The 19,795-nt window shown below is 37.4% G+C and overlaps 1 protein-coding gene across 12 annotated transcripts in view; it reads right to left on the bottom strand.

The window, feature by feature from the left end:
- The window catches only part of LOC127811283 (probable serine/threonine-protein kinase SIS8), a 105,566-nt gene that overhangs the window by 21,107 nt on the left and 64,664 nt on the right, over positions 1–19,795 (bottom strand). For all 12 annotated transcript variants that reach the window (XM_052351008.1, XM_052350998.1, XM_052351003.1 and 9 more), the window contains one exon: positions 10,784–10,904. In XM_052351008.1, coding sequence (XP_052206968.1) covers positions 10,784–10,904 — 121 coding nt within the window. The remainder of the gene's footprint in view (positions 1–10,783; positions 10,905–19,795) is intronic.

Below are 19,795 nucleotides of genomic sequence, written 5' to 3'. Positions count from 1 at the left end.
TGAAGGTCACTGCACCTAAAACCAAGAAGAAAACTAGATTAACAAGTTTAGCCAAATCCTACTAAGTTATCTTCATTTATCCCTTTGACTTGCACATTTTGTTTCAAAGAACTTGCCCCAACCTAGACAAACATGAAGCAATCTGAGTCTGGTGTTCAGCTCAATGTGGACCAGATTGGCCATCGTCCGTCTAGTTGATGTAAACTGGAAATCAAAATCTTTAAACATCTCATTTTATTTTTCCACTTTTGCCATCCCTAAAAGTTAAATAACTATTCTCAATCACGTAAAATTTCAATTTTTAAATAAATAAATAAACAAACAAATTATAAGCAATATATACCATAAAGGGAGGAGCACACATTGATCACCATAATCAAAAGTTTATAACAAAAATACTTTAAGAAAATTGTACATATTACCACCCCAAGTAAATTAATTGAAGCGTTTAGACAAACTACAGGAAAAAAGATTTAAACATGTTGGAATTTACATGCATGGACTGCTCTTTCCTTCAGTGGCTGATATTGATTTGTTTCTTATTTAGTTTGTTTCCTTTTACTGTTGTTCTGATTTGTTTCCTTTATTCTTGTTGTTTTATTTATTTCCTTGTATTACTAGTAGTTCGTATCTGGTACAATCTTTCCATATTGTAGATATTTCCTAAGGTTGTTTAGGCATGTTTCTCTTCTTGGAAGATTGCCTAACTTAGAATTAACGTTGTACATATTTTGTAACCTACGGATGAATGAAGTGAGATTGGATTTTCAGTTCTTTGGTTCTTTCTTTCAACATGGTATCAGAGCCATAGTCTGATCCAATCCATTTTTCCGATTGCTTGAAATCAAAATTCTTTGATTCAAGCTCGTCCTCTCCTGGTTATTTGAAACCGATTTGCGCATTATCCTTCCCTTCAAATCTTTTTTATAAATTGAATCCATGAGTGAAACCAATGAGTTCGGAAATACCAACGAAGGTACGAATGAGGTTACCCTTTCTGGAAACTCCGGTAGATATAAGCTGCGTTTAGGCTGACTGGCAAGAATAATCTGAAGTGGTCCCAGTTGGTCAAGACTTTCCTTAAAGGCAAGGGAAAGCTGAGCCATTTACTCAGCATTGGACCAAAGGAGGATGATCTAACATATGACGTGTGGGACAAAGAGGACTTACTAATCATGTCTTGACTCTAGAACTCAATGGTTCTAGAGATTAGTGACACAGTGATATTTCTCACTACGGCTAAGGAGATCTGGAACGCGGTGAGGATGACTTATTCCAAGGTAAATGATGCTGCCCAAACCTATGAAATCAGAACTAAAGTAATAGCCACCAAACAAGGAACGCGGTCTATAACCGAGTATGCAAGTTTATTGCAAACCTTGTGGCAAGAGTTGGATCATTATCAGTGTATCCAAATGAAGTGTAGTGAAGATGCTGCCATTCAAAAGAAGTGCGTGGAAAGAGAGAGGACGTATGACTTCCTTGCTGGCCTTAATGCAGAATATGATGCAGTGAGAGTCCAGATTCTCGATAAGTTTCAGTTTCCATCTTTAAATGAAGCAATTTTGATTGTTAGGGCCGAGGAAAGTAGAAGAGGAGTAATGCTCGAAGTGTAGCCTATGGAAAACTCAGCTTTATTATCCCTAAAAGGTGGTCTCGGTCAGGAGAAATTTACTAGAGTGGAAAAATGAGGAACAAATTTCACCAGGATCACAAATAAGGACAAATTATGATGTACCTTCTGCAAAAAGCCCAAACACATAATTGATAGGTGCTGAAAACTTCATGGTAAACCAGAAAAGGGGGGACAATCAAAGGGGTAGGCTTATGTAGCAAATGGTAAAACTAGTGCAGAGAATGAGCCTACAAAATGGGTAAATTCGGTGGAGCTGTTGAGGAAGGAGGAGATTCAGAAGTTAAGAAGCCTGTTGGATTCCATTGAGAAGAAATTAGGTGCAAATACTAGTGCTTCCAACTTAGCCTTCACAAGTATATCTTCTACCTCATTTAATTTACATACTTCATACAAGGTTTTTAAACATACTTGGATTCTTGACTCTGGGGCAACCGATCATATGACACCATTTCCTACAATTTTTTTGACCTATAAACCATGTCCCAGTGCCAAGAAAATTATGCTAGCCGATGGATCCTTCACAACCATGGCAGGTCAAGGAGATATTCTCATTGACAGAAACCTAATCCTAAGAGATATTCTTCATGTCCCTAAACTTTGTACCAATCTAGTTTCTATCCAAAAAATGACCCATGATTCTGACTATTGTGCCATCTTCTATCCTTCATTTTGTGAATTTCAAGAAAAGGAATCGAGGAAGATGATTGGGTGTGCTAGGGTAAATGATGGTCTCTATCATCTTGAAGATCTAAGTGGAAAAAATAATAGAGGATAGTTTCCAGTTTCATTTTTAGCTCAATCCAATAAAGATGTAATTTGGCTACATCATTTCCGTCTAGGGCATCCAACTTTCAAAGTTCTTCATGATATGTATCCCTCTTTGTTCAAGGGATTAGATGTTAAGAGTTTTCAGTGTGATGTGTGTGAGTTGGCTAAACACAAAAGGGCCTCTTTTCCTCTTAATAATAATAAGAGTTCTCACCCTTTTAACTTGATCCATAGTGGCATTTGGGGCCCATCTTCAATCCCAAATTTATCTGGAACTAAATGGTTTGTGGTGTTTGTTGATGACTGCACACGGATGACTTGGCTTTATCTCTTAAAGTCTAAGTTCGAAGTGTGCACTAAATTTCCCAGTTTTTGTAAGATGATCAAGACTCAATTTGGAACTGAAATCAAAAGGATAAGAACAGACAACATGTGGTTATGACGAGGAGTTATATGGATGATCCATTGGCCTCGGACACAAGGGGGTAATGGCTGGGATGCATCAAGGAAATGATTGGATGTTGATTGGACTTGCTGCGAGGATGTAGACAGCAGGCCACATGGATGCGATTGGGTGCATTGCATGGCACAATGTGATAGGCCGAGTTACGTGGGAGGATTGTGTTGCTAGTTTTGAAAGGTTTCATAGTTATTCGATTGGTTGGAGGCAGGGATCAACTTCTTCAAATTTGTAATTGTACCCTTGTAGATAAGGATAGAATGCACATTTATGTCTTTTGAACATAAGTCTAAAGGTTATATGTAGAAAGAAAAGAAGAAAGGAAAGCGGTATTCTCATATGATTTTATTGATATGAGCAAAAATATTTATACAAGAGATACCCTAAGAATTCTCTTAGATTACATCGCTATTATCTAGATTTCCTTATATCTAGGACTAGATTACAACACTATTTAAACTTACAACAAAAAGATAAAATAAAAGATAAAACAAATAAATAAAACACTAAACTCTAATTATCTAATTATCTCCAAGTCTTCTTGTCTTGAAAGACTCCTTGGCTTGAAAGACTTCTTTATTCTTCAACACTCTCCCTTAAGTTGGTGAATGGATATCTACCATTCCTAACTTGCTTACTAGCTCGTCAAAGCGCCTAATGGGCAATCCTTTAGTAAGGATGTCTGCCACCTGTTGATTAGATGAAACATAGGAGATGTGTAGCAATCCATATTCCAATTTTTCTTTAATAAAATGCTTGTCAATCACAATGTGTTTGGTTCAATCATGTTATACCGAGTTATGGGCAATATTTATTGTTGATTGGTTATCACATAATAGCTCAATGGGGTGTTGTATTTGAATCTTCAAGTGTTCCAAGAGTTATTTTTAGCCACAAAAGTTCACACACACCAAGGGCCATAGCCCTGAATTCAATCTCAGCACTTGATCTTGCTACCACCCCTTGTTTTTAACTCCTCCAAGACAACAAATTACCCCCTAAGAACGCATAATATCTAGTTGTGGACCGTCTATCCACTAGAGAGCTTCCATAATCTGCATCTGTGCAACCTTGAACCTTTAGATTAGCTCCTGGTGCAAACAATATACCTTTTCCTGGTGTAGCCTTTAGATAATGAAGAATTGTTCTTACTGCCTGCATGTGTTCCTCATTGGGGCTATGCATGATTTGACTTACTAGGCTGACTCCAAATGCTATGTCTCCCCTAGTATGTGAGAGGTATATCAACTTACCCACCAATCTTTGGAATTGCCCTTTATCTATTGCTTCTCCAGATTAATTTTCCAGCAACTTAATGTTTGGATCTACTGGAATCTGTGCTCCTTTTCCTCCTAGCAGACCGGTCTCAGCCAATAAGTCAAGTGTATACTTACGCTGAGATAGGAATATCTCTGTTTTGGAGTAGGCTACCTCAATCCCTAAGAAGTATTTGTCTTCCAAGGTCCTTAATTTCGAATTCCTTAGCAACCTTTTGTTTTGGGCCTTCTTGTTCAACTTCATCATTACTTATCACAACAATATCATCAAAACATAAACCAATAAAGCTGTTACCTTATTTCCTGTATGTTTGATGAAGAGAGTGTGGTCCCCTTGGCTTTGATGGTACCCCATAGTATTCATTGCTGTAGAAAATTGCCCAAACCAGGCTCACGGGGACTGCTTGAGTCCATATAATGTCTTCTTCAACCTAGACACCTGTCTTGATTTGTTCTGTGAAAAAACTAGAGGTAATTCCATGAACACCTCTTCCTTTAAATCCCCATGTAAAAATGCATTTTTAACATCCAATTGTTGCAACTTCCACCCTAGATTAGCTGCTAATGATATGAGTACTCGAACAGTTGTCATCTTAGCTATTGGGGCAAAGCTCTCAAGGTAATCAATCCCATAGGATTGAGAGTAGCCTTTGGCAACTAACCTTGCCTTGTATCTTTCAAGGGTACCATCAGCTTTATATTTTAGATTGAAGATCCACCTGCAACCCACAGGTCTAACTCCCTTGGGTTGAGACACTAATTCCCACGTTTGGTTCTTGTGGAAAGCCCTCATCTTTTCTAACATGGCTTCCTTCCAATTTGGATCCTTTAGTGCCTCCTCCACTAATTTTGGAATAACAATAGAATCTAGGGATGTTAAGAAGCTTATGTGGGTAGGAGAAAGACAATGATAGGATAGGAAATTGGCTAAGGGATGTTTAGTGCAATTTCTGACTCCTTTTCAGATTGCAATTGGAAGGTCCAAATCAGTAAATTCTAGTTCTGGCAGGTTTGTATTTGTTTCTCCAGGTATGTGTTCTTCCATGCTTGAATCAAGGGCTGCAATTGGTGTGGGCTGTGGACCATCACTAGGCTATCTTCTCTTGTACACATAGGGGGATCCTTTGTAGCTGTTAGAAGAATACAGCTGCTGGTTTGTTGGATCAGGCTCCGTTGGATGAAGTGAAGAGGCTGTTAATAGAGTGAACTGAGGAGAGGAAGGCTGGGATGGCTTCGGGAGTTGATGGATAGCATCGATAGTTGTTTCTAGAAGGGAGAATAGGCTGTCCAGATTGGTTTCAGATTGATTATCCTCCCCTTTAGGCTAAGAGTCAAAGAAGGGTTGAGACTCAATGAAGGTTACATCTTTAGAAACATAGATTTTTCGTGAAAAAGGGTTGTAACACTTATAGCCCTTTTGGGTTGGAGAATATCCAATGAACACACACCTTTTTGCTCTAGGGTCTAGTTCGTCCCGATGAATTTTTGGTATGTGAACAAAGCATACACATTCAAAAACTTTGAGAGGCAAAGGAGAATGCAACTTTAGGTCCGGGTAAAAATCGGTTAGACATTGGAATGGACTTCAATTATTAAGAACCTTGGATCGGACCCTATTAATTACATAAGTGGCTGTCAAAATAGCCGTCCCCCATAGATATTTAGGAACATTGTGATAATGAAGAATGGCTCGAGTGACATTAAGGAGATGTCTCATTTTCCTTTCAGCCACTCCATTTTGTTGTGAAGTGTCTATGCATGAAGATTCATGGCCTATCCCCGCATTTTGGAAAAAATGATATAAGTGAGCATTGAAATAATCCTTTGCATTATTTGTCCTAAATTTTTTAATTGGAGTTCCAAATTGAGTGTGGATCACTTTGCAAAAATAGGGCAGAACAGTCCCAATGCTAGCCTTATCTTTTAAAAGAAAAATCCAACACATTTAGGTGCAATCATCTATAAAAGAAACAAATCACTTTTCCCTAGAATAGTTTGATATTTTTAAAGGACCCCAAACATCTGAATGAATTAAAGAAAATGGTTTTGATGAAAGTTTATTGCTAATGGGATAAGAAGATCTATGATGTTTTGCCATAACACACACATCACATTGAAAGTTGCTAGAATCAAGAGTTTTAAGTAAAGTAGGGAACATTCCCTTCAATAGACTAAAAGGAGGGTGATCTAGATGGAGATGGTGAAGCCAAATTATAGCTCGATCAGATGCTAAATTTTAGGTTGAGTAGGTTGCCTGCAGGTTGTCTTCTTTAGGAAAAAAACTCCTCCCTTGTAGGATGTATAGCCCGTGTTGCTCTTTAGCCACACCAATCGTACTCCCCGTATTCATGGCCTGAAATTACATGCATATGGAGAGAAAATAACATTGCAATTGAGATCTTTTGTGAGTTGTTTTATGGAGATAAGGCTTAGGGTTAAATCTGGTACATAGAGTACCTGATTTATTGATAAATATGGGCCAAAACTCACTTTGCCTTTTCCTTTAATGGGAATGGAGGTCCCATTGGCAATAGTGATTTGTTTGGTTGTTTCAAAAGGCTCATAGTTCTCAAAAACATGGAAATTGGGTGTCATATGGTCAGTAGCTCCTGAATCCAAGATCCATGTATTATTCATATCAGTATTGGAGGCTAAAAAAGGAGTAAAATACACTTGTTTACCTTGTTGTGCAATAGAGCAAGATGCACCTCCATCTTGGATGGTCTTTAAGAACTCTTTCAACCTGTTTATCTCCTCTTTATTGAGCTGGTTGAGATCTGCTCCAAAACTAGTTATTTCTTCCTTTCTTTGATTCTTTCTCTTGCTCCTTGTTTGAAAGATAGCTTAGTGGATAGTTTTTTGGATTACCTTGAGTCCTCATATTTTGAAACCCACCAATTAGACTAAGAACCACTTCCTTCCCATGTAACTTGAAGCACGTCTCTTTGGTGTGCCGAGGCTTGTTGTAGTAAGTGCACCACTGTCCTTAACGTCCAGAAGCCTTGGTTCGGGCTGCTGATGGTTTTCATGTTTTTCCTTCTACCCCTTCCTTAGTATTGGATAGGAGTGCTGACCCTTCCATGTTAGATCCACTAGGCATAACACCTCTCCTATTTTCTTCACTCCTCACAATAGCAAACACCTCATTTAAATTAGGCAGATTATCTTTACCAAGAACTTGTATACGAACTTGATCAAACTCGGGATTTAGGCCTGCTAGGAACTCCACTATTCGGTCTCTTTCAAGGATTTGATAGAGGGTGGCAGTGTCTTCTTTGCATACCATCTTAATAGCTTGATATTGGTCAAGCTCTAACCATAAGCCTCTCATCAGATTGTAATACTCAGTGGCAGACAATTGGCCTTGTTTTGCAGCATTAATCTTTGTTTTAACATCAAAGATCACTGAGGCATATTTGACCTTTGAGAAAATTTGTTGAATAGTCTCCCAAATCTCTCGGGCAGTGCTAAGGAACCTAAAGTTCCGACTGATTTCAAGCTGCATCGTACTCCACAAACATCACATAATGCGTGAATCCTCAACATCCCAAGTGTTAAAGTTGGGATCTTCTTCTGCGAACTGTTAGTAAGTCACCAGGAAAGGATGACTGATCCACTGAAATTCCTTCCCCAGTGGTGATGGTTGGAGTGGAGGAGCGTCTGTCCGAAGGTTTCTAACATGGCTACCAAGGAGAAATGACACAAAGGAGGCTGTAGAAGTTTTTGATTCAATTGATATAATGGTTTGGCAGTAATAGGAACATGGAAGAATAGTTGTGGCGGAAGAGCAAGGCAGATTGATAGTGTGGCAGGAACCTTGTGCAATGAAGGCACGTTGAACACAAGAATTTAGACACCAAGGACGGGCTAAACAGATGTCAAAGGTCCAATTTGGAGCAACCGAAAGCGAAAGGGTGGCAGATGTGCTGTCACGCGTCGACGCCTGAGGTCGGAGGCGATCTGGACGGCAACATGTGGGGGCGCGTGGGGGCTCCGTTGGTGGCGGGTCTCTGGTGGTCGGCCGATCTAATGACGACAAACCCAATGGTAGTGGTGGTGCAGGTAGACAGTGGCTAGACACTGATGTTTCGACCTGGACAGAAGCAGTGATGAGAAAGGAAAAAAAAGGGTTTTTAGGGTTCTTCTCACTAGTGCAAAGAAGGCACTCGAATAGAGTAATGAAGGCCCTAGGGTTTACTGTATTAGCCTATTAACAAGGCTCTGATACCATGTAAAGCGGTATTCCCGAATGATTTTATTGATATAAGCAAAAATATTTATACAAGAGATACCCTAAGAATTCTCCTAGATTACATCCCTATTATCTAGATTTCCTTATATCTAGAACTACATTACAACACTATTTAAACTTATAACAAAGAGATAAAACTAAAAGATAAAATAAAAGATAAAACAAATAAATAAAACACTAAACTCTAATTATCTAATTATCTCCAAATCTTCCTGTCTTGAAAGATTCCTTGGCTTAAAAGACTTCTTTATTCTTCAACATTATAAATAGTGGGTCTCCCCTTAATTGTATTCATTCAATCTTCAATAAGAGTTTTCAAAGTTTCTCTTTAAAGCCCTTGTGCTCTCTTGTTCTCTTGTGTAGGAGGTTTCAATGTTGATAAGATGCCGAGGTGAGTGCGATCTAAGAAGAAGACTGACTTAGCTATGACCAGAAGGGTGATCATGAGCTAAGGTTGGCACGTTGGCTTGATGAGTTCCAAGGGCATGACACATTGCTCACAAGAGGATACATGGAAAATTAACATCAACTTTTGCTAGAGCACCAGCTCTACTATTTCTTAGGAGGGAAAGAAATTGAAGAGAAAGGAAAGTAGTAGGGACAAAATTGGTGCGCATGAGAGAATATTGTATCCATCCATCTAGATAGGGTAGAAAAGATTGTTATTTTATATGGTAAACATTGTCAAATATCAACTAGTGTCATATGAATTCTTTTATTTCACATCGCATGTATGCATACTATGAATAGTACAAGGGGCACATGATGGCATGTCTTATGCATGTCTATAAATTTGTCCAAACAGAACAATTATAACCCTCTAATATTCATCACTATTTGGGGAAAAATAAACTCGCATTTGATAGAAAAAAGAAGTTTCAAAGCTCTAATATGGATGATAGTAAAAAATCTCATTTCCATTTAGAGTAGAATTTACTTTCAAGTATTTTAAACTATTTGAGTGCACGCTCAATGTCCTAAAAAATAGTTTAAGATGATCCACAACATGGGCGCACGACCACACCTAATACTTTCACCATAGACCATGCAACATATAGAAAATAATGTTTCATTTAAAGAGAAAAACTCTCAAATGGACCATTATCTTCCTTTACAATTTCATCGGTTCATCCCCTTTTTGGTAGGTTGATTTCTCTGCCCATACTGTTTTGTACTCCACCTCTGCTTTCCCTTGACTTTGCTCAATGAATAATCCATGTCTACACCTTCCATTTTCCCTCCCTACAGCTCTTGCCTCCTAAAAGATTGATGGGAAACACTCCAAGAGGAAACTCTCTGGTCTAAAGCAGAAAACCAGAATATGATCAATTTTGAGTACGTGATCACAGGTTCCACTTCACAAATTTTTTGTGGCTCCTCTGCAAAGCTGTTCAGCATTTTCTCTTTTCATCCACTTAGTCATGACTCATGAAAGAAAACTGTGCCCTTGGGTTTTACCCAACTAAGATCTCTCACCATGAAAAGCTACCTTTTAGCCTAATATCCAGCACTTTATCTTGAGCCCCCAAATCAAAATACTAACAGTAAGTTCTGCTGACTAATCTCAGACTCAGAGAGAGAGAGAGGTCAATGCCAAGTAATTTCACAATCAAATGAGTAAGAAGGCATTCCCTGCCAATGCATCCGGCTAAGTAGCCTTCTTGCATGATCCTAAATCGAGCAAATCTCTCCTATAACATCCCAACATTTAAGTGCCCCAATATTTTTCCAGATGGAAATTAAGTTGCAAATGAAGATATAGGAAAGATTCAATATAGAAAAGGACTTCAATTCAAAATTGGTCACTAAATAATGAACATATGGACAATCCATTTCAAATAAACAACAGAAAGTTCGGTTATCTACTTAAAACTTAAAAAGCAATTGAACAGTTCAGAATTGTTAAGAGTAAAAAAAGTAATATAAAAGATAAAGTTAATCCTCTATCTACCAGTATAAGCTTTTAGATAAGATGATAGTTAATAATTTAACATGGTATTAAATCAAGCAAATGTCTTTTTCAAACCTCACAGCTAACTCAAGATTTAAATGGTGTGCATGTTTGGACTAGCTAGTGAAGCCTAGCCACATGTGAGGGGGTATGTTGAGAGTAAAAATAATAATATAAAAGATAAAGTTAACCCTTTATCTACTAGCTTAAACTTTTAGATGAGATGGCGATTAATAATTTAACAAGAGTTAAACAACTTGAGTACTAGAATAGCATACCAAAAACATTAAAATAAATAGAAATCAACAAAAAAAGTGCCTGAAGCACATAAGAAATCAACAACTACCAAAGAACAAACTCTGGTCCAAATCCAAAGTCTCAAGATAGAAATGATGTAAAAAATGAATCTGGCCCTCTTTATAAGAATAAGGATACATACATTCTTTTGATGATCTGGACCAGTGTTTCTGTCCTTTGAAGAGTAGGAAAATGACCTATCATCCCCCTGTTCTCTTGAAAGACGATTCTGCTTCAGTGTTTCATTCATTGCTCGCACAGCCCTGAGGTGGTTCATTCGGCACAGAAGGAATCATAAGTAATAGTTTTACAGACATGAACAACAGGAACATGCTTTACAGGAAAACAAAAGAGGCATTGGTTAAGCAAACAATCATATCATATCACAAATTTCAACAGCATTGCATATCAGGGAAGGATGAGAGGTGTGACTTTAACCAGGCAATGGCAAGCCAGGTAAATCTAGCCAACTGAACGTCATACACCTAAATTCCCTCCTCAAATGAAAGATGAAACCAGAGAGAGAGAGAGAGAGTAGTTACTAGTCAAATTTGTTATAACTTAGAAAATTTGTTTTCATTTTCTTTTCTTTTAGTGTGTGCTTGTATCGATTAAAGGGCACTAGGTCTGTTGTGGAGAATTTTCTCAACAGAGCGCTCTAAATAACAAGTAGCAAAGCAAAGAAAAAAGAAGTATGTAAAAGATTTAGCAATTTGAACCTCTCTTTTTAAATGTAGTGCGAAACAAAAAGACCGCAAAACAAGTACAGAATTAGGGATAAAAAGAGTGTAAGATCAAAGCTGGAACAATAATATCAAATTTAGGGTTTAAGAAAACCACAAATGTTGAGTTAGACTAACAATGCACCTATGAAGTGTCTTAAAGAACTATTCATGTTAGGGTTCCAGTATTCATGAATCTTAGCCAGTGATCATGAAGCCCTTTAATCTCAGGCATCCATCTTAAAAAAATACATGCTAGTCACATGACTACTTATTAAAACTAATAATATAAATAATAACCATAAGATAAGAAAACAAGAAAAAAAATAATAAATCAAATAATATGCTTCTGCATCACTTTCCTCTCTGGATCTAATAATCTAATTTGCATTTTATGTCTTTTAGTTTAAGAATACTATTGCTTTTTATTTGCACAAAGAGAACTAGATAAGTGACATTTTGTTCCATTCTATATCATTTCTTGAAGCATTCCAAAGTCAATGTGTGTGTTTCTCCAATCTTATAGGTAGCCAAACCTTTCAGTGCATTCATCCCCCTGCCAGCCCCCACCCCAATCCCGAAAAAGATTAAAACAAAAATAAGAAAGTAAGAAAAACAGACAGAATAAGCAGAAGAAATACATAAACAATAAGTGACAAGGAAAGTTCAAGCGTAAGCATTTCTCTTTTTAAGGTATCACAAATTCTGGCATAACAACATTCTGTCTAGGCTGTGTTCTGCAGTTTCTACCTCATTCAGTATTTGGTATTGCATAATTCTTATTTGATCATTCATTCTTGCTATCACTTGATTCTGCTGCTAACAGTTTGGCAACTATGTAGAACTTTAAAGACCTAATATCTCTATATTGATATAGTGATATAAGTTAATTTCCCGTCTTAAGAAAATGATTGATCTAATTGATAAACAGCTTAAAGAAAGTGTATGCCACTTCAAAAATATAGATATTTCAGCTTCCCGTGGGCCAGTAACAGCTAAAATTTAGGGGCTTCTAGAACTTCCTTTGCTGCCTCTCATCATCTTAGATGTAATGCTTGGTCCTCCTAAATTGTAGAACTATTCATTATAAACTGCAGGTTCTCCCAGCATCTTAATAACACGAACATTATTTTTCCAATCTTATTAACCAGTCTGCTTATAACTTTCTATAATCCACTTTCACGCAATTGTCGTGCTGATTGTGATAGTGCTGCAGCACCACATCTCATTTCAAACATAATCCCATTCCTATCAACATTATGTTTGATATCTGAAGACTGTATGATAATTGAATCCATGAAAGAAACATGAGTCCATGCATGTCAGCTTTCAATTACATAAGATATGTCACAATTTTATCTAAGTAGCATATAATAATTTCCAAGAATAACCTTTTAGTCCAAGTATAAAATAAAATAGGCAAGCCGAATCTGATATTTTTAACGATCTGAGAAGAACCAGTCCAACCTTTTGTTCTAGCCCTTCTGGGTTCAAAAATCCCATAAACAAGACTATGTACTTGTTTCAGTGATTAGAACATAAACTAACTCAAGAACTGACATGAAACAACTGACAATATTCTCCTATATATTGATAAAGAATTTAACACAATAAATAAATGATATTTAGTTATGATTTTCATATTACCTGTGTAGATAATTCTATACCTAGTCATTCAACAGATTAGATCAGTGTGCCTTGTAGCTCAACTAAGAGTACCGGTGAATAAATCAAGTTTCTTTTACAATATGTGACCCTATGGTCCAACTCGAGTTTTCCTACGTTCTGTTGGCTTGATTATACACCCTGATTGGTTCGATTATGGGGTACAAAAAAGAGAACTGATCTAGGCCAGTTCTGGATTTGGCCTTAACTCCCACTAACAATCTAACCAAGTGTTGTAACGTACAGCCCGAAAGAACATGGCATGGTGTTATGTTGTATATTTGTTATGTGATGGTGGTCGCTATTAATATGGATTAGACATGCAAGAAGAAGATCAATAGAAGCATCTATGAGACATGTGGGCAAAATTAAGAGAATTTGTAGCAAAAGAGGGAGTGCAAGATCGAAGAAAACTTAACAGGAAAACTTTAGACAAGACATAGGATATAATCATCTTAGAGAGAATATGGCAAAGGATAGGAGATGGTTGGAGGTCTAAAATTCATGTAGTTAACCCAATCTAATGGGATTTAAAGCTTCTGCTTCTTCTTGTTGTCATTGATGTTGGCCAAGTCAATGATGGCAGGAGGTAATGCTTGTGGGTTGTTGGTGTTAATAGAAGACATTAGGAAAGAACAAATTAGGAAAACAATGAAAAGGTAAGGGTAACGAAGCCATCTTAGACAGCATAACTAAGATGACTAATGAGATAATGTCAACAATTAGTGTCAATCAATCGGTCAATCAGAGCCAGATTGTGTCAATCAATCAGAGCAACAGATTGGGATTGACATCCTTTCCTTTTTCTAGAATAGGAATGTATATATTACTATATCTTTCAATCTTTGAGTTATATCCTAAGTTGTATAGTTTCGAAAATAGATTTAGAAACTTTCTTGTTTAGTTTTTTAGGAGTTTCCTAACTTAGTAGGAAGATTGTTTATATATTAGCATGTATCCCATTGATTTGAATAAGATTAAAGAATTATTTTCTCCATCCTTAACATGGTATCAGAGCCTGGACAATAGTTGCTGCTTCTTTAGGACTATTGTGGTCGTTTTTTCTCCTTTGTTCTATTCTCCTCTTTTTCGCCTTCAATCTTCATTATTGGACACCATGTCCAACTCTCAAAATACCCAAATCGATGGAGCTGATTTCAGCAACACCAACATAACAGAGATTCTGTTTGCTGGAAACAATGGTGAAGGCTCTGGAGGAGACTTACCAAGTCTTCAAGTGGCTTACCAATTAAATGGTAAGAACTAATTGAAATGGTCCCAATTAATCCGTACATTCCTAAAAGGGAAAGGGAAACTAAGCCATCTAGAAGGGATCGGTCCTAAAGATGGAGATTCGGTGTTTACAGCATGGGAAGAAGAGGATTCTTTAGTGATGTCATGGCTATGGAATTCCATGACCCCTAAAATTAATGGCATGGTGATGTTTTTAACAACTGCCAAAGAGATTTGTGAGGCGATCAAGCTTACCTAATCCAAGGTTCGAGATGCAACTCAAATCTACGAAATCAGGATAAAAGTGGCAGCCACAAAACAAGGCACCAGATCTATCACAGAATATGCAAATTTACTGCAAACTTTGTGACAAGTACTTGACCATTACCAGTGCTTAAAGATGAAGTGTAGCAAAGATGCAGCCTTACACTAGAAGTTTGTGGAGAAAGTGTGGACATATGATCTCTTAGCCAGCCTAAACATAGAGTTCGATGCGGTAACGTTTCAAATCCTTGGTAAGGAGGATTTACCTTCTTTAAATGAGGTTACCTCTATTGTTCCTGCAAAAGAAGGAAGAAGGAGTGTCATGTTGGATACTACCTCAATGGAGGCATCAGCCTTGGTTTCTTTGAAAACTCATGGTTAAGGTAAGGGAAGAGAGGAAAAGAAGGCTACAGATAGAGATACTCTATGTTGTACCTACTGTAAGAAACCGAGGCACACCATAGAAAAGTGTTGGAAGCTCCATGGAAAGCCTTCCAAAGGTGGTTCACTAAAGAATCAAGGCCAAGTGTACATGTTAAGCTCTAGGGTGATTCTAAGAAGTGTACCTGTTCCTAAGTTATTCACTAACCTAATCTCCATTCAAAAACTCATATTGAATACTAATTGCAGTGTTATTTTTTATTCAACTCACTGTGAGATACAGGAGCAGGGCACAAGGAAGAGGATTGGGCTTGCTAAGGCTAGGGTTGGGTTGTTCTATCTTGAGGGACCGAGTAAATAAGATAAACAAGGGCAGATTCCTCTTGTGTCATGCTTGGCTCAGTCCAACAAGGATCTAATGTGGCTACACCATTACAGATTTGGTCATCCTTTTCTTACTCTTAAAATGATGTTTCCAGAATTGTCTAAAGGGTCTAAATGTCAACAGATTTGCCAAACATAAAAGAGTTTCTTTTGTTTCATTTCATCTAATAAAAGGACTGGTTCTCCGTTTACCTTAATTCACAGTGATATTTGGGGTCCCTCACCAGTTCCTAATATTTCCGGGGCAAGGTGGTTTGTTATTTTTGTTGATGATTGCACTAGTAACATGGCTATATCTTTTGAAAACTAAAACTGAAGTTAGTAGTATTTTTCCTACATTCTACAATATGATTAAAAAACAATTTGGGATAGGTTTTAAAAGGGTTAGATCAAACAATGCCAAGGATTTCTTCAACCAATCCCTATTTATTTGGGCATCTACTTGCTGTTATTCGAGTGCTCCTATTCCACCATAATGTTCCTAAACATTATTGAGGAGAAGCAGCCCTAATAGCTAGCTTTCTTATCAATAGGCTTCCCTCTCAAATCCTTTGATCTTACAGCCCAATTCAGTTGTTAACCAAATCCTTTCATGATTGTCATGTGTATAGTCCAGGGTTGAAACCCAAAGTGTTTGGGTGTATCTCATTTGTCCATATTCCCACTGTTAGTAGGGGTAAGTTGGATCCTCAAGCTTTAAAGTGCATATTTCTTGGATACTCATCTACTCAAAAGGGTTATCGGTGTTATCATCCTCCTATCAAGAAGTACTATGTGTCAGCCGATGTCACATTTGTAGAAGGAGATTCTTATTTTAGGTTGTCTTAGGCTTCAGATCAAAGTCAGTCTGCTATTCCTATTGGTCATGATTTGCCATTTTTCTCTCCCAGCCATTGGTCCAAAGGATTCACTGCGTATGACATTGGAGGAGCCTGTTCCAAGTACTCCTCGGCCATTACAAGTATACTCAAGGAAAAAATGGCCAGCCTCTACGCCTATGCAAGTCACAACACCTGCCTCATCTGACAGCACTAACAATACCATCAGCTTACCTTGCACATCATTAGGTAAACCCATTGTTGAGTCTTTCATACCTAATGATGATAACTCTACTGCAACTATTAACCCTAGTCCCGAACTAGCACCCTCCGACAATGACCTTGATTGGCCTATTGCCCTTAGGAAGGGTACTAGAGCTTGCACTCAACACCCCTTACATTTGTTCCTATCCTATTCCAAATTGTCATCCCCTCATAAAGACTTTCTTACCAACCTTCATAACATCCCTATTCCAAATTTTTTTTTTGAAGCAATAGGGGACAAGCATTGGAGAGATGCCATGGAAGCTGAAATGGCAGCCCTAGAGAAAAATCAGACATGGGAATTTGTTCCATTGCCCAAAGGAAAACATCCAATAGGCTATCTGATGGATCTTTAGATCGCTACAAGGCACGACTAATAGCTAAAGGGTATACTCAAGTGTATGGAGTAGACTATTTAGACACTTTGCCCTTGTTGCTAAGTTGAATACAGTCCAAGTTCTTCTATCCTTAGCTACTAATCTAGGCTGACAATTGCATCAGTATGATGTCAAGAATGCATTTCTACATGGGGATATTGAAGAAGAGGTTTACATGGATCTACTGCCTAGTTATGACTCCCCAAATCAAGACAAGGTGGTGTGTAAGCTTAATAAAGCCTTATATGGCTTAAAAAAGTCACCATGTCGAGTAACCATACTTATTGTTTATGTTGATCATATCATCATTACGAGCAATGATAAGGAAGGCATGCATAGACAAAGCAAATGTTTAATCATTGAGTTTGAAATCAAAGATTTGGGACGGTTGAAGTATTGTTTTGGGCATAGAAGTGGCAAATTCAAGAGAAGGTATTTTCATTTCCCAACATAAATATATCATAGACCTTCTAATTGAAACAGGAATGGCAGGGTGCAAGGCATTAGATACACCCATTGAGCCAAATCATAAGTTGGGAGGAGTTCTAGAAGATTGTGTGGTTGACAAAGGATCCTATCAAAGGTTGATTGGAAAGCTCTCATTTATCTAAGTCATACTCGGCCAGACATAGCTTATGCAGTGGGTATAGTTAGTCAATTCATGCACAACCCTAGAGAGACTCACTTGAAGGCAGCCTATCAGATACTTCACTATTTAAAGGGGACTCCTGAGAAAGGTCTTTTGTTTAAAAGGGGCAAAACTATGACCCTTGAGGCTTACACGGATGCTGATTATGCAAGATCTGTTGTGGATAGAAGATCTACCTCAGGTTATTGCACTTTTTTAGGAGGCAATCTTGTAACATCAAGGAGTAAGAAATAAAATGTGGTGGCTCGATCAAGTGCAGAAGCTAAGTTTTAGTCTATAGCCTTAGGAGTGTGTGAATTGTTGTGGCTAAAAATCTTGTTAGATGATCTAAAGGTCCAATGGCACGGTCCTATGAGGCTTTATTGTGATAATAAGTCAACAATAAGTATTGCTCACAATCCAGTTCAACATGACAGAACCAAGCATGTTGAAGTGGACAAACATTTCATTAAGGAAAAATTGGATAAAGGGTTGATTTGTACTCCATATGTCTCCTCAAATGATCAATTGGCGGATGTGCTAACAAAGGGATTACCTTTAATAGTGTTTCAAAGGTTTGTACGCAAGATTGGAATGGATGATATCCAGTCACAATCTTGAGGGAGAGTGTCAACAATCAGTGTCAATCAATTAGTCAATCAGAGCTAGATTATGTTAATCGATCAGTGCAACAAATTGGGATTGATATCCTTTCCTTTTTCTAGAATAGGAATGTATATATTGTTGTATCTTTCTATCTTTGAGTTGTATCCTAATTTGTATAGTTTCCAAAATAGATTTAGAAACTTTCTTGTTTAGTTTTTTAGGAGTTTCCTAACTTAGAGGAAGATTGTTCATATATTAGCATGTATCCCATTGATTTGAGTAAGATTGAAGAATTATTTTCTCCATCCTTTAACAGATAAAACCCCGGAGCAAACCATGATAGTAATGTCAACCCAAGAATGAAAAATATTTATTGATAATCATGTATAACCTAAAAAAGAGTTATATAGACCATAGATTTAAAACCAACAGCAACTGGATCAACATAATGGGTTACATCTTCACTATAATGCAAATTGTTCGCAGTCACATAATTATGTTAAGCAGAAGAATGAATTAGGAAACACTTCATACAAGTTGAACTGTAGCCTCAATTGATGAGGAATGTGAAGTTTGAAAATATGTTGGCTTATTTGAAGAGGCAATATTTAGCAAAAAGGGGATAGCAATACTAAGAGTGATCTTAAGTCCTTCTGACATACATGGCACTTATTTTTATAGAAAATCGTGTATAAGAAATAGAGACAGTTAGCTAGTTAGGCAAATTATAGGAACAATTTTTCATTCATTATATATTTATTTATTTTCTAAGTGGCAATTTTTTCTGTGTGCAACTACCACTATATGAGCAATTATCATTTTGTGTATAAATTTGTCCAATCTAGATGGTAAAGTGAAAGAAGTTATTTATGTCCAAAAACTACAATTTTCACCAAGCACTTAAAAGACAACAGAGTTTAAAGTTTTAAAGGGGCATCCCTTTGGATAGCCTTAGTACCCAGGGATAAAATCTGTTTGTTGGTTGTTTATTTTGGGCTAGGCACTAGAAACTTGGCCTTTCTATAAAGCCCTTCTTGTTAATTAGCTTGGATATTTCTCACAGTAGAAGATAGTTTGTAGAAGAAGCAGTGGGTACGTATGATTTTCAACAGGTAGGGTAGTTTACAGGTAGTATGAAACTCCTAGGATGGGTCCATAGATAGGTTCATGCAAGTTTAGGAAAGAGCTCTTTCCCTTAATCCAATTTCAGGTGGATTATGGGGCTATGGTGAGATTATGGCTTCATGGTTGGTGCAAACAAATACCTCGGTATGATGTTTTCTTTATCCTCTTCCAATTGGCTAGGACATAAAGAGGATGTAAATGAATGCTCTCTTTATCCTAAAATATATTATTAGTCCAAGTAACTGAGATGTATTCTTCAATTTTTCCAAAATCAAATTCATGAAAACATTATTGGATATTCTCCAGGATCATTCTCTACTAGGCCAAAGGGATCAGGGGCAAATCACATCTATTCGTTCATGCATTTTGTGCTCATGATACTATTTCCCTCCAAAGGCAATTTGGAGACTACTTTCCCCTCTTTCTTTTGCGTGTGTGCGTGTGTGGTTGGCACCTTTGCAATATCCATAAATAAGGAAAAGCTCTTCTAGGGTTTGAGAATATGGATTCACTTTGGAAGTCAGCTGAAGTTATATCTCCATAACTAGTGGATGCATGATGCTCCTTTTATCATAATTTAGAGTATAGAAGAGGAGAGCACAAATAATCTACAGCTCGTTCATTGTTGTCAAAGCAACAGATAAATTAGGTTAAGGAGTGAACACATCGAAGGGCCTCACATGAATG

This window comes from Diospyros lotus, chromosome 10 (assembly GCF_014633365.1).
Source record: "Diospyros lotus cultivar Yz01 chromosome 10, ASM1463336v1, whole genome shotgun sequence".
Classification (NCBI taxonomy): Eukaryota; Viridiplantae; Streptophyta; class Magnoliopsida; order Ericales; family Ebenaceae; genus Diospyros; species Diospyros lotus.
Note: the sequence above shows the minus strand (reverse complement) of the source record. Positions and strands in the feature narration are given on the sequence as shown.